This window comes from Colobus angolensis, unplaced genomic scaffold (genome assembly GCF_000951035.1).
Source record: "Colobus angolensis palliatus isolate OR3802 unplaced genomic scaffold, Cang.pa_1.0 Scaffold25, whole genome shotgun sequence".
Taxonomy (NCBI): Eukaryota; Metazoa; Chordata; class Mammalia; order Primates; family Cercopithecidae; genus Colobus; species Colobus angolensis.
Genome location: NW_012115710.1, coordinates 6,162,147 through 6,177,665, shown reverse-complemented (window position 1 = coordinate 6,177,665; position 15,519 = coordinate 6,162,147). Strand labels below are relative to the sequence as shown.

Genomic DNA, 15,519 nt, shown 5'->3' with positions numbered 1-15,519 from the left:
TTTTTGTTTTTTTGTTTTTTTTTTAGTAGAGATGGAGTTTCACCATGTTGGCTAGGCTGGTCTCGAACTCCAGACCTCAGGCGATCCACTCGGCCACCCAAAGTGCTGGGATTACAGGCGTGGATCACCGCGCCTGGCCTATCCCTCCTTTTCTTCTCGTCTTTTCCTTCTGGCTCTCCACCAAGGCCAGCGTCAGTGTTCTCCAGCCTAGAGAAATGCGCTTTAAATCTCCCACATGGATCAACGGACCTCACTACTCTGTGACTTCTGGAATCTAAAATAAAGAGAAGCCCTTTCATCAGATGTGTAGACAGAACACCATCCCTCCTCCCTTTGGGGTAGAAAACCCTGGTGGTTCTAGCAATGTCTGTCCTTACGATGCACGTGGCTTATGGATGACACTAAATTAGTGGACCCTTCCTGAATTTTGTCTTGGCAATGAAAATCATCTTCCCGGAATAGAGGAGAGGGAAAGGAGGGGGTTTGGAACTCTGGGCACCATCTTAACAGGGTAGACATTAAAAAACACCCACAGAGGACTTCAGTCTGTGGCTAGGACTAGGAACAGTGTCCAGCCTCTGACTTCTGTCCATCACAGCAGAACTAGCTCTTTGCCGATCCCCTACCCCTTACCATAGAGGTGAAGTCCAGGGGCTAATTGTTCCTTGACCTTGTTCCTATGAGCCCAGCAGAGGTTGGGGGAACGTCTGATTCTTCTCAGCTCAGCTGCTTCCGCCAGCTTCCGACTAAGTCTGGAAAACCAATACAAAGTCATTTTTAATTCACCTTCCCCTTTGAGCCAATGTCTACTTATTCATTACATTCAGATCTTTGCTTCTATTTTCAAGCAGAGGAGAACCCTCTTCAGAGGAGGACGGCCATATTGAGGCTGAACATGGATTCATCTTTCTCATTGCTTTTTCAAGCTTAAATAACCACCTTTAGAAATACCCTCTGCCTGGTTCGATCAGCTGGTCCTTTGTGAAGAACGTAAAGAGAATGCGGCATAACCACCAATAAAGGAGACTTGATTTAACCCTGAGATCTGCCTTCTCTGCTTCCTAAGATGAGAGCAATGGTGAATGTGTGGGGAAGGAATGGTTGGTGGCCAGGCTGTCGAGTCTCACCATGTGGAGAGGTCAGACTCTCAGGCCAGAGACCTCTAGGAGTTGTTACAGCCTGCTCTGTCTTCTGGGGGAAATCAGATTTGGGTGGGGTGTTTGTAGGTACTTACTAAATTATTAATAAATTAATTAGGAAGTAAGCAGAGGGTAGAAAATTCACCGCAAGACTGCCTCAATCATTCCTCCCCTGTGCCCGTGGCAGATATCAAGAACTGATTACAGAATCTGATTCCTTCTCAGCCCAGATGGAAACTCACATTGCTGTTCTTGTACTTTCTTCTTCCTTTCACTCTTCTCTTTCTCCATTTCCTTTTCCCTTCCTCTTCCCTCTCCTCCTCCTCCATCTTCTCCTCCTCCTCCTTCTCCTCCTCCCTCTCCTTCTCCTCCTTATCCTCTTCCCTCTCTTCGTCTCTCTTATCCTCCTCCCCCCTCTTCTCCTACTCTCTCTCCTCCTCCTTCTCCTCCTTCCTCTTCTCCTCCTCCTCCCTCTTCTCTTCCTCCCTCTTCTCCTCCATCTCCTCCTCTTTCTTATTTTCCTTTCTCCTCCTCCTCCTCACTACTCTCCTCCCTCTTCTCCTCCCTCTCTTCCTTCTCCTCCTCCCTCTTCTTTTTCTTCTCCTCCTACCTCTCCTCGTTTCTCCACCTCCCTCTCCTCCTCCCTCTTCTCCTTCTTCTCCTCCTCCCTCTCCTCCTCTCTCTTCTCCTTCTTCTCCTCCCTGTCCTCCTCCCTCTTTTCCTCCTCCCTCTCCTCCTTCCTCTTCTTCTCTTTGTCCTCCTCCCTGTTCTTCTCTTCCTTCATCTCCTTCTCTCTCCTCCTCCCTCTTCTCCCCCTTGTCCTCCTGCCTCTTCTCCTTCTTCTCCTCCCACTTCTCCTCCCTCTTCTCCTCCTTCTCCTCCTCCCTCTTCTCCTCCTTCTTCTCCTGCCTCTCCTCCTCCCTCTTCTCCCCCTTGTCCTCCTCCCTCTTCTTCTTTTTCTCCTCCTCCCTCTCCTCCTCCCTCTTTTCCTCCCTCTCCTCCTCCCTCTTCTCCTCTTCCTTCTTCTTCTCCTCCTCCCTCTTCTCCTCCTCCTTCTCTTCCTTCTTCTCCTCCTCCTCTGCCTACTTCTGTGTCTTCCTTGTGCCGGTATTCTCTTCCACCTTGTCTTCCTGAAGTCTCCTCCTCCCTTTACTCATTGTCCGGGGAACTGCCCCTGTGATGGAGATGGACGTGAGCTTCCCAGATCCCCCTTTAATAAAGGACTTGCTGCCCAGCTCCGGCGAGTGCTGTCTGCAAGCAGCCTTTGGTGGTCAGCCCAGATCAGAGATGGTCTCAGCTTCAAAGTGGCCTCCATCACCCAAACGATGCCCTTCCCAGGGCAGGCCACAGCCAATAACTGACTGATGCTGGGTTTAAAGGCTTGGCTATTCTTATCCAAGTGAGATAACTCAAAAGAGCTACATCCAGAGCTCCTGTGGGTTCAACTGAGGTTGTACAGCCTGCACCGTGGTTCAACCTCTCCCTCTGTCCAATCCCAGTTCCTTCCTTTCTTAATTAATCCCAAGGAAACGCTCTGATAAGCCTCCTGCTTGCTGTCTCTGCTCTCAGACAGAGGTGGAGCCCTGGGGAACCCAACCTGAGACAGCTCACCTTTGAGTGATGCCCATTCTCTCCAGGCGTGATGACTCACACCTGTAACTCCAGCAGTTTAGGAGGCCGAGGCAGGAGGATCGCTTGAGGCCAGGTGTTTGAGACCAGCCTGGGCAACATAACAACGCTCCATCTCTACAAAAAATATAAAAATTAGCTGGTTGTGGTGGCTTCACACCTGTAGTTCCAGCTACTTGGGAGACCAAGGCAGGAGGATTGCTTGAGTCCAGGAGTTCGAGGCTGCAGTGAGCTGTGATTGCACCACTGCACTCCAGCCTGGGTGACAGAGCAAGACCTTGTCTGAAGAAAAAAATAGAGATGTCCTTTTTGACCACTCTAATTAAGCCCCTTCCCCAAATTATCTTTGCATCTAACCATACCACTTTATCCTCAAAGTATTCATCCCAATCCGAGCTTCTTCTAATGGATTTAATTTTTTTTCTCCCTTGGCACTGGAATGTAACCTCCAAGAAAGTAAAAGACCTTACTGCTGGGCACATTCCAGTACCTAGGATAATCCTGGGCTTATAGCATGAAGTTGTGATGTCCAATACAGTAGCCACTAGCCACAAGGAGCTAGTTACATTTAACTTAAGTAATTAATAGCCTTCCTTATTGATATGGTTTGGCTGTGTCCCCACCCAAATCTCCTCTTGAATGGTAGCTCCCATAATTCCCATGTTACCTATTGATGTGGTTTGACTGTGTCCCCACTCAAATCTCATTTTGAATTGTAGCTCCCATAATTCCCATGTTATCTATTGATGTGGTTTGGCTGTGTCCCCACTCAAATCTCCTCTTGAATTGTAGCTCCCATAATTCCCATGTTATCTATTGATGTCCCCACTCAAATCTCCTCTTGAATTGTAGCTCCCATAATTCCCATGTTACCTATTGATGTGGTTTGGCTGTGTCCCCACCCAAATCTCATCTTGAATTGTAGCTCCCATAATTCCCACGTTGTGGGAGAAACCCGGCAGAAGATAATTGAATCATGGGGATGGTTTCCTTCATACTGTTCTCGTGGTAGTGAATAAGTCTCACAAGATCTGATGGTTTTATAGGGGGAAACCCTTTTCTCTTGGCTCTCCTTCTATCTTGCCTGCTGCCATGTAAGACGTGCCTTTCACCTTCTGCCATGATTATGAGGCCTCCCCAGCCACATGGAACTGTGAGGCCATTAAATCTTTTTCTTTTTCTTTTTGTTTTTTTGAGATGGAGTTTTTTTCTTTCGCTCAGGCTGGAGTGAAGTGGCATGATCTCGGCTCACTGCAACCTCCACCCCCTCGGGTTCAAGTGATTCTCCTGCCTCAGCCTCCTGAGTAGCAGGGATTGCAGGCATGCACCACCACAGTCGGCTAATTTTTGTATTTTTAGTAGAGATGGGATTTTGCCATGTTGATCAGATTGGTCTCGAACTGCTGACCTGAGATGATCCACCCACCTTGGCCTCTGAAAGTGCTAGGATTACAGGCATGAGCCACTATGCTTGGCCTTTTTTTCTTTATAAATTATCCAGTCTCGGGTATGTCTTTATCAGCAGCATGAAAACAGACTAATACAATTATGTATTCATTAATAAAACTGTGTTCACTTGATAAAATAAAAATAAAATAAAATTTAATTTCTCAGCCTTGCTCACACATTTAATACTCAGTAGCCACACGTGGCTACCATAATAAACAGTGCAGGTCTGGAATACTTCCATCCTTGCAGAAGATTCTATTGCATTGCATGGTTCTAAAATACAAGCTTGTTGAGGTCAAATACCTTGTCCTTGCTCTACTTCCATTATCTGAAACAATGCCAGGCATATAGACCAGGTACTTAGAAAATCTTTTTTGAATGGGTGACTGAAGAAATGAAGGCACGGATGCATGAATGTATAGATGGAATGGGATGGAGCCGAGGAAAGAGGTTGAAGTTAGGAAATAACATTATTCTGCTTCCACTTTTTCTTTTTGAAGACAGGGTCTCACTCTGTTACCCAGGCTGAGTGCAGGGCGCCATCTTGGTTCACTGTAATCTTGACTTCTGAGCTCAAGCGATCTTCCTGTCTCAGTCTCTTGAGTAGCTGGGACCACAGGCACACACCGCCATGCCCTAGCTAAATTAATTTCTTTTCTTTTCTTTTCTTTTTTCTTTTCTTTTCTTTATTTCTCTTTCTTTCTTTCTCTCTCTCTCTTTCTCTCTTTCTTTCTCCTTCCTTCCTTCCTCCCTCCCTCCCTCCCTTCCTCCCTCCCTTCCTCCCTTCCTCCCTCCCTTCCTCCCTCCCTCTGTCTCTCTGTTTCTTTCTTTCGAGAGACAGGGTCTCTCAGTGTTGCCAGGCTGGTGGTGAACTCCTGGCCTCAAGTGACCTTCCCTCCTCGGCTTCCCCAAGGGCTCCACTTTTTCTTATTTTTTTATTTTATAAAACAAAGCTATTGGCTGGGTGCGGTGGCTCACATCTGTAATCTGAGCACTTTCGGGGAGCTGAAGTGGGTGGATAGCTTGAGCCCAGGAGTTTGCAACCAGCCTGGGCAACATGGCGAAATCCTGTCTTTACCAAAAAAAAAAAAAAAAAAATTAGCCAGGCGTGGGGGCATGCACCTATGGTCCCAGCTGAGGAGGGTGAGGCTGAGGTGGGTGGATGGCTTGAGCCTGGGAGGTAGAGGTTGCAGTGAGCCAAGATCACACCACTGCACTCTAGCCTGGGCAACAGAGTGAGACCCTGTCTCAAAAATAAATACATAAATAGGGTGGGTGCAGTGGCTCAGGTCTGTAATCCTAGCACTTTGGGAGGCTGAGACAGGCGGATCACCTGAAGTCAGTTCAAGACAGCCTGGCCAATATGGCGAAATCCAATCTTTACTGGAAAAAAAAAATTAGCCAGGCGTGGTGGCACACGCCTGTAATCCCAGCTACTCCGGAGGCTGAGGCATGAGAATCGCTTGAACTCAGAAGGCGGAGGTTGCAGTGAGCCAAATTCGCACCACTGCACTCCAGTCTGGGTGACAGAGTGAGACTCTGTCTCAAAAATAAATAAATACATAAATAAAATAAAACAAAGCTATTGAACCAGATAACTCATTTTAAACATCTAATTCATAGACTTCAAAGCAAGAAAAAGTTGGAGGAAGGCATGAAGTTAATTCTTTACTTTGACTTTTATTTTATTTCTTTATTTATTTTGAGACGGAGTTTTGCTGTGTTGTCTAGGCTGGAGTGCAGTGGCGCGATCTTGGCTCACTGAAAGCTCCGCCTCCTGGGTTTACGCCACTCTCCTGCCTCAGCCTCCTGAGAAGCTGGGACTACAGGCACCCGCCACCACGCCTGGCTAATTTTTTGTATTTTTAGTAGAGACGGGGTTTCATCGTGTTAGCCAGGATGGTCTTGATCTCCTGACCTCGTGATCTGCCCGCCTCGGCCTCCCAAAGTGCTGGGATTACAGGCGTGAGCCACCGTGCCCGGCTTATTTTGACTTTTATTTTCACTTTGCATTGCTGGAGTGTCTTGCTTTGGGCCGAGATTAGGAGGAATCTCTCTTTTTTGTTTCATAGCACAGATTGATGTCAGGACGTGAGGGATGGAACAGACTTCCCATCTAACAGAGACAGTCTCTGGGTGGCTCAGGACAGACCAGCGTGAAGGCAGGGGGCTTCTAGGAAAGACTTTGCAACAACCTGGCTGAACTGGGGTTGTGGGGGATCCTGTCATCGCTCTCTTTGCACGATGGCATTTTTTTCCGGGGATTAATTCCCCAGGGATCAGCTTGCTCTAAACCTTGATAATCCAGATTTGTGGTTTAATTCTGTCCCCTGAGTATCTTACACAAGGGAAAGGATGTGGGAGTCAGGGGGGAGAGAGAGGGAGAGAGAGAGAGAGAGAGAGAGAGAGAGAGACAGTGCTTCCAGGAAATCAGGAGAAGGAGGGAGTCGACTTTGAATGCCACTTGCATGAGCCATTTCCAAGCCCAGCCCCAACAACAACTCTGTTTCCAGCTCTGTGATTGACTCGCATCCTTTTTATTTTATTTTGTATTTCTATAGATTTAGGGAGTACAAGTGCGGTTTTGTTACACGGGTGTATTGTGTAGTGGTGAAGTCTGGGCTGTTCATGTAACCATCACCTGAATAATGTACAATTTGTCTCTCTCTTACCGGGAGAGAGAAAAGGGATTTGCAACAGTTGACGCAGGCAGGGGAAGAGTAGAGTCTACGCGCTGAACCTTTTGATATCCAACAGGAGAAGAGACTATTTTCACCCAAGGGGAAGCTGGGGAAGAGACTCTGGCAGGTCACAGGGATTTAGGACTACGTGAAGTGAAAAGACGTCACGAATCATTGGAATGTTTGGGGGTGGCAACTGGACCCTCCCATCCTGGACCCTCCCATCCATAAATATGGATCTATTTCCATCCACAGAGTCCTCCTTCTTAATCTAGTTCTGCAGACACCCCCATCCTGGCAAAACTACCGCTCTCGGTCTCACCTCATGCATGGCGCTGCATGCCAACCCCTCTCTCCCACCTGCCTTCCCTCTCTGCTTTAAGGGGATCTGGGGCTTTGGGGCTTTGGTTCTCCACAAGCACTTGATCCATGTTGACCAGGTGGAGAGGGCCAGGGGCTTCCAGGACCTCCTCAGCGAGACATCATCTTCACAAACTCTGCAAAGCAAAAACAAAACAAAACAAAAAAAACCCAGTAAGGCATCTCGTTGTAAAAGCCCCCAATATTATTTTTTTGAGCCTTTCCTATGTGGCAGGCACAGCTGGTGATCCCTGGGTTTAATTACTTAATCCCACTATGCTTCCATTTCTCCACCTATGAAATGGGATTCAGATCTCTTTGGCAACTTACTTAACCCTGTGCCTCAGTTTCTCATCCGTCAAGTCGCCATGTTTAATAGATTTACCTCATGAGGTTGAGATAAAATTGGCTTAGAGGCTGGGCTTGGTGGCTCACACCTGTAATCCCAGAACTTTGGGAGGCCGAGGTGGGCAGATCGCTTGAGCCCAGGAGTTCGAGACCAGCCTGGGCAACATAGTGAGACCCCTAACTCTACAAAAAAATTTAAAAATTAAAATAGGTAAATAAAATTTGCTCAGAACCGTGCCTGTCATCTCAGCCACCCCATGTAAACTACTGTGGTTATTATTATGCTCATACGTCTGAATAATCTCAATATGTTGCAGTTTCTTCATTTCTGTTATGAAAATAATCTTTGCATGTAAATAAAACATTACATTTAAAAAATGGGAATCCTAGTATTGCTATTTCCTTATATGGCTTTTAAGACTGTTAATGGCATAAAGCTCACAAAAAAGATTAAGTTTCCCATAAACAGCTATTGTTGGCCGGGCACGGTGGCTCACGCCTGTAATCCCAGCACTTTGGGATGTCAGGGTGGGCGGATCACTTGAGGTCAAGGGTTCGAGACCAGCCTGGCCAACATGGTGAATCCCCATCTCTACTAAAAATACAAAATTAGCAGGGCATGGTGGCAGGCACCTGTAATCCCAGCTACTCCAGAGGCTTGAGGCAGAAGAATTGTTTGAACCCAGGAGGTGGAGGTTGCCGTGAGCCGAGATCGTGCCACTGTACCCCAGCCTGGGCGACAGAGCAAGACTCCATCTCAAAAACAAAAACAAACTCATGACCAAAAAACTCGTGATTGTCAGTATCTGATTTCATCTTCTCAACCATCCTGGAGGGATAAGTGCCATTTTACAGATAAGAAAAGTGAGGCCAGCGAGGGTCACCAACATGCCTGAGGTCACGTGGACAGCAAGTGGTGAACTCTGGAAGGAACGCAGGTTGCACCTGACTTTGCTGTGGTTCAAGATGACCTTGCTGCTCACCCGGGTCTTGAGGTCGCCCTGACCTTCCCTTGCCTTTGGTTGGCCTGAGGATCGTCTCCCACCCCCACCCTACCTTCTCCAGATGTCCCTTGATGTCCACTGCACACTTAATCCTGGCTAGATCCAGCAGGTGTCCAACCAACCTCTGCTATGCTTCCATACTGGGACATAGATCACATATGGTTCAGAGAATGGCCCTCCCTGCTCTCTATCTAGGAAGGAGGCCTTGGAAGCGAATACAACTCAACACAGCAAGGTCGGCTGTGATAATTTCCACAGAGAGGAACAGAAAAGCTTCTGTAAGACTTCACAGCTGGGAGGAAGACACGAGGGAAGGATGGAGAGAAGCTTCCTGACAAAGGTTACCTTGATGTGAGTTCCCGAAGGATGGATGAGACTGAAAGATGTGGTAAGTGGACAGAACATCCGGTGCCAAGGAACGGAAGTTGGAGAACATAAAGCGGGTACCAAGTCTGTGCTAGAACTTAAAAGTTCAGAGAGTGGCTACAGAGGATACAGGCTCGGTGGGTGGGCGAGGCCAGATGATGGATAGACTTGGATATCAGACAAAGAATTTTGGACTTTTTTTTTTTTTTTTTTTTGAGACAGAGTCTCACTGTGTTGCCCAGGCTGGAGTGCAATGGCGCAATCTTGGCTCACTGCAAGCTCCGCCTCCAGGGTTCACGCCATTCTCCTGCCTCAGCCTCCTGAGTAGCTGGGACTACAGGCGCCCACCACCACACCCGGCTAATTTTTTGTATTTTTAGTAGAGATGGGGTTTCACCGAGTTAGCCAGGATGGTCTCGATCTCCTGACCTTGTGATCCGCCTGCCTCGGCCTCCCAAAGTGCTGGGATTACAGGCGTGAGCCACTGCGCCCGGACGACATTTTTTGTTTTCTGGAGACAGAGTCTCATTCTGTCATCCAGGCTGGAGTGCAATGGGGCGATTTCACTGCAACTTCCACATCCCAAGTTCAATCAATTCTCCTGCCTCAGTCTCCCGAGTAGCTGGGACTATAGGTGCATGCCGCCACGCCCAGCTAATTTTTTGTATTTTAGTAGAGACACGGTTTCACCATGTTGCCCAGTCTGGTCTCGAACTCCTGAGCTCAGGCAATCCACCCGCCTCAGCCTCCCAAAGTGTTAGGATTATAGGCGTGAGCCATGCGCCTGCCCTTTTTTTTTTTTTTTTTTTTTTTTGAGATGGAGTCTCACTCTGTCACCCAGGCTGGAGTGCAGTGGTGCGACCTCAGCTTACTGCAACCTCCACCTCCTGGACTCAAGCAATTCTCCTGCCTCAGACCCCCGAATAGTCTGGGACTACAGGCGTGCACTGTCACTCCTAGTTAGTTTGTGTATTTTTAGTAGAGATGGGGTTTCACCATGTTGGCCCAGTTGGTCTCGAACTCCTTACCTCAGGTGATCCACCCACCTCGGCCTCCCAAAGTGCTGAGATTACAGGTGTGAACCATTGAGCCTGGCCAGAATTTTGGACTTTTGTCCATAGGCAGCAGATAGGTGCTGAGATCTTTGAACCAAAGAATGTCACAATTAGAACTTGACATGCCCTTTTTTTTTTTTTTTTTTTTTGACGGAGTCTTGCTCTGGAGTGCAATGGCATGATCTTGGCTCACTGCAACCTCCGTCCCCAGCATTCTAGCAATTCTCCTGCCTCAGCCTCCCGAGTAGCTCGGATTACAGGCACCTGCCACCACATCCGGCTAATTTTTTTTTGTATTTGTAGTAGAGACAGGGTTTCGTCATGTTGGCCAGGCTGGTCTCGAACTACTAACCTCAGGTGATCCACTTGCCTCAGCCTCCCAAAATGCTGGGATTACAGGCGTGAGCCACCATGCCTGGCTGACGTGTTCTTTCTATGCCTCACATAAAAAAGAACCCCACCTCTCATCCATGTAGAACCCCCACCCTTTTCACTTATTCAGTGATCCAGTGTACTCATGCTGGACTCTGCTAGGATTTGGGGATATAGTGATGATGAAGGATTTAGTCCACGGTCTCAGAAGGAAATAGGCAATAAACTATGGGGATGCCAAGAATCCGTACTACTGCAGAAGCAAGCATGGGGTGTTATCGGGGAGCCAGAAGAGGGACACTGAGCCTACTAAGAGAGGTGGGAGGCACCTTCCAGGAATGTAACTAGGAGTTAGCCAGTGGAGAGGGGAAAGGATGCTCCAGACAGAAGGACAACTTGAGCAAAGACAGGGAAGGCTAATTTAAAAATACAGTGGGGCCGGGCGCGGTGGCTCACACCTGTAATCCCAGCACTTTGGGAGGCCGAGGCAGGCATTCCTGAGGTCAGGAGATTAAGACTAGCCTGGCCATGGTGAAACCCCATCTCTACTAAAAATACAAAAAATTAGTGAGGCATGGTGGCGGGCACCTATAGTCCCAGCTACTCGGGAGGCTGAGGCAGGAGAATGGAGTGAACCTGGGAGGCGGAGCTTGCAGTGAGCTGAGATTCTGCCACTGCACTCCAGCCTGGGCGACAGAGCAAGACTCTAATAATAGTAATAATAATAATAATACAGTGGTACTTTGTGCATGATTTCTTTTAGTTTTCTGCAAAAGGTGTCATCATTCACCCCATTTTACAGATGGGAAAACTGACCCTAAAGAGAAAAAGTGAGTAGCATAAGGCTATATGCTGAGTCAGCGATGATCCTGAATTTGAAGCCCCTGAATCTGACCCCAGAGCTCCAGCTGCTAGCCAGTCCAGTCTCTTTCCGATGGGACAAGTTCTTCCTAGGATAAAAGGTGCCCTGCAAACTGGAATGGGCAAGGCAGAAGGGGGTCCTGAGCATGGGAAGGAAAGGGCCTTGGCTGAGGTGTTCCTCGGAGCCACCCGAAGTGAGGGACACCCAGCTCTTTGAAATGAATGGCCTGGGAGGAAAGGGACAGAACCAATGCTTCCAAAACCTGCCACCCACTTCCATTCTCCAACTTGGAGAGGAGTGAGGAGTGGCCAACTTGGAAAATCTGACAGTGAGTTGGAAGTGGATTCCCACAGTGGCTACCCCCGCTCCCCGCCACGGCCGGTCAATGTCACCTTCAAAGTCAACGGTGCCGTCTCCATTAACATCAGCCTCCCGGACAACGTCAGATATCTCCCGGGGAGTGAGCCTCTCCCCCAGGAGTCTCTGCATGGCCTGCTGCAGCTCCGCCAGGGTGATCTCCCCATCTCCGTTCGTGTCAAACTGAATAGAAGCAGAGGTAGATGATATCAGCAATGACGATGCCAGCCACGAGATGATGGTTTACCCGTCACTTACTGTGCATGAGACACTGAGCTAAGAGCTTTGGGAATGTGAGCCACTAAAATGTCAGCTCCAAAGGACAGTTTTGTTTTGTTTTGTTCTGTTTGTTTTGTTTTGTTTTGTTTTGTTTTGTTTGAGACAGTCTCACTCTGTCACCCAGGCTGGAGTGCAGTGGTACAATCTCAGCTCACTGCAGCTTTCACCTCTTGGTTCAAGCGATTCTCATCGCTCAGCCTCCTGAGTAGCTGGGAATACAGGCGTACGCCACCACGCCTGGCTGATTTTTGTATTTTTAGTAGAGACAGGGTTTCACCATGCTGGCCAGGATGGTCTTAATCTCCTGACCTCGTGATCCACCGCCTCAGCCTCCCAAAATGCTGGGATTACAGACATGAGCCACTGCGCCCGGCCAAAACTTTTTTTTTTTTTTTAATGAGACGGGGTCTCACTATTTTGGCCAGGTTGGTCTTAAAATCTTGGCCTTAAGCAACCCTTCCACCTCATCCTGCCAAAGTGCTAGGCTTATAATCATGAGCCAAGGTGTCCAGCAATACATCTGAAACTTACTTTCAAAGTGATTTTTGAAATATATATTATTTACTACAGTTATCCTGCTGTGCAATAGATCTCAAAAGTTATTCCTCCTGTCTAACCAAAACTTTGTATCCTTCGACAAGTAACTGTCCATTCTTTTTCCCTGGCTCTCCAGTCTCTGCTCACCACCTTTCTTTTTATTTGCATGAGTTCAATTTTTTAAGATTCTGCATGTAAAATCATGTGGTATTTGTCCTTTTGTGCCTGGCTTATATTGCTTAGCATAATGTGCTTCACGTTTATTCATGTTGTTGCAAATGATAGAGTTTCCTTCTTTTTAAAAGCTGGATATGCTGGGCGCAGTGGTTCATGCCTGTAATCCCAGCACTTTGGGAGGCCGAGGAGGGTAGATCACCTGAGGTCAGGAGTTCGAGACCAGCCTGACCAACATGGAGAAACCCTGTCTTTACTAAAAATACAAAATTAGCTGGGCCTGGTAGTGCATGCCTGTAGTCCCAGCTACTCACGAGGCTCAGGCAGGAGAATCGCTTGAACTCAGGAGTTGGAGGTTGCGGTAAGCTGAGATCGTGCCATTGAACTCCAGCCTGGGCAACAAGAACGAAATTCCGTCTCAAAAAATAAGTAAATAAATAAAATAAATAAAGAGAAAGAAAATTTTAAATGACCTATGCGACTCGCGTTGTATTTCTTTTGGACGACGCTGCTATAGGCTGAGGAAGCTGCAGGTTTACAAGTGCTATAAGACAGGAAGGTGTACTTGAGGAAGAGGGAGAAGCAGGCAGTGTTTAGGGAGGCATGAGCTGGGGAGAGATGAGCATGAAATAGACAAGGTCTCAGTGTTGCAGAAGGCAGGGCCCAAGTACATAGGGGCTTGTGTGTCATGGGACGTTGTCAGGATTTGGTTCTGAGTAACACAAGAAGCCACTGGAGAATTTTAAGCAGGGGAGTGACCAGATCTGATATATATTTTAAAAGAATGTGAGCATGAAACCCTTTTGTGTAGAGAACAGACCAGACGGTAGGATCACGATGGGAGCCCGGAAACCAATTAGAGGGTCGCCATGATCATCCCGGTAGGAGATGACTGTGGCTTGAGCCAGTTAGCACCAGCAGAGCTCGAGAAGCAGAGCTGGCTCCCCGATGTTTTAGAAATTGAACATACTAGACTTTCTGGCAGACTGGTTAAGGGTGTGCAGGGCAGAGCTTTGGAGGCAGTTCATTAATTCAACACATATGTATCAATATTGCTAAAAAATAATATGTGTCAATAGTGCCCATGGGGAAGGCACTGTTCTTGGGACTGAGCATGGAGCAGCAAGCGAGAAATACTTGTCTCCTGTGCCTGGCTTATTTCACACAGCACACTGTCCTCCAGGTTCATCTGTGCTGTTGCATGGGGCAGGATTTCTCTCTTTTGTAAGGCTGAATATTGCATTTAAATATATACCACACAGAAGGAGAAATACTGTATGATTCCACTTACATATGAGGTACTTAAAATAACCAAACTCATAGAAGCAGAGAGTAGAAGGATAGTTGCTGGGGGTTGGGAGGACAGGGAATTGGGGAGATACCGTACCACGGCTATAAAGTTTCAGTTATACAAGATAGGTTCTGAAGATCTGCTGTGTGAAATTGTGCCTGTAACTAGTAATACTGCATAATGACACATATTGCTTTTAATGGCAAAACCACAATTACTTTTGCATCAACCTAATAACTATGGGCAAAAGACATGAACATCCATCTCTCTAAAGAAGGCAAACGGGCAAAAGACGTGAACAGCTATCTCTCTAAAGAAGACAAACAAATGGCAAACAGGTTCATGTAAAAAATGCTCAGCATCACTAATCATTTGGGAAATTTAAATTAAAACCACAATGAGTTATCACCTCACACCTGTTAGGATGGCTATTGTCAAAAAGATGAATAATAACAAGTGTTGGTGAGGATGTGGATAAAAGGGAACCCTGGTACACTTTTGCTGGGTATGGAAATTAGCACAGCTATTATGGCAAGTAGTATGGGGGTTCCTTAGGAAATTAAACCTAGAGCTGCCATATGACCCAGCAATACCACTTTTGGGTATGTACCTAAAGGAATTGCAATCAGTATGTCAAAGGGATGTTTGCACTCCCCTGCTCATGGCAGCACTATTCACAATAGCCAAGGTATGGAAGCAACCTGTGTCCATCAAAACAGAAGAGTGGATAAAGAAAATGTGGCATAACCACACAATGGAACACTATTCAGCTTTTTTTTTTTTTGGATGGAGTTTCATTCCTGTTGCCCAGGCTGGAGTGCAAGATAGGTTCTAGAGATCTGCTATGATCTCTATGTGGCTGCATAGAGTGGCATGATCTCAGCTCACTGCAACCTCTGCCTCCCGGGTTCAAGCAATTCTCCTGCCTCAGCCTCTGGAGTACTTGGGACTACAGATGGGCACCACCATACCCCACTAATTTTGTAATTGTAGTACAGACGGGGTTTCTCCATGTTGGTCAGGCTGGTCTCAAACTCCTGACCTCAGATGATCTACCTGCCTCGGCCTCCCAAAGGGCTGGGATTACAGGTGTGAGCCACCACGCCTGGCCTTAAAATTTTCTAGTAGCCACATTTAAAAAAAGTTAAAAGGAACAATGAAACTGATTTTTAATGGTCTCTTTTATTTAACCCAATATATTGAAAGTGTTATCATTTTATCATGTAATCCGCTTAAAATTATTAAGTACCTCTGTAGGTAGCATTCTTTTTATGCACACTGGATTTCATAAGGCAGTAAGTTCTAAGTTCTTAGTAGGTGCTTCGCATGCTTCATTATGATACTTAGCATAGAAGTTTACTTAAGTATACTAGTATATTACACTAATTATATTAAGCATACTAAGTCTTAATCCAGTGTTTACTTTACACTTACAGCACTTCTTAATCCAGACAACTTTTTCTTTTTGTTTTGAGATGGAGTTTCACCTTTATCACCCAGACTGGGGTGCAATGGTGTGATCTCGGCTCACTGCAACCTCTGCCTCCCAGGTTCAAGCAATTCTCCTGCCTCAGCCTCCCAAGTAACTGGGATGACAGGCATCCACCCCCACGCCT

General features: G+C 47.0%; 2 protein-coding genes and 1 long non-coding RNA gene across 3 annotated transcripts in view; 1 reads left to right on the top strand and 2 right to left on the bottom strand.

Moving 5' to 3' along the window:
• ELSPBP1 (epididymal sperm binding protein 1) overlaps nucleotides 1-1,042 on the top strand; it is a 32,502-nt gene extending 31,460 nt beyond the window's left edge. The window contains exon 4 of the mRNA XM_011946551.1: nucleotides 849-1,042. The gene's annotated coding sequence lies outside the window, so the exon portion shown is untranslated. The remainder of the gene's footprint in view (nucleotides 1-848) is intronic.
• A 4,830-nt stretch (nucleotides 1,043-5,872) lies between these two features.
• Nucleotides 5,873-6,742, bottom strand: LOC105514816. The gene is made up of 2 exons (XR_001002229.1): nucleotides 6,224-6,742; nucleotides 5,873-5,908 (listed from the first exon to the last, which is right to left on the bottom strand). It is a non-coding gene; the product is annotated as an uncharacterized LOC105514816 (long non-coding RNA).
• A 192-nt stretch (nucleotides 6,743-6,934) lies between these two features.
• CABP5 (calcium binding protein 5) overlaps nucleotides 6,935-15,519 on the bottom strand; it is a 17,743-nt gene continuing 9,158 nt past the window's right edge. The window contains exons 3-4 of the mRNA XM_011946550.1: nucleotides 11,658-11,805; nucleotides 6,935-7,395 (exon numbers count right to left, since the gene is read on the bottom strand). Of these exons, the coding sequence (XP_011801940.1) occupies nucleotides 7,370-7,395; nucleotides 11,658-11,805 (174 nt within the window). The 3' untranslated portion in view covers nucleotides 6,935-7,369. The remainder of the gene's footprint in view (nucleotides 7,396-11,657; nucleotides 11,806-15,519) is intronic.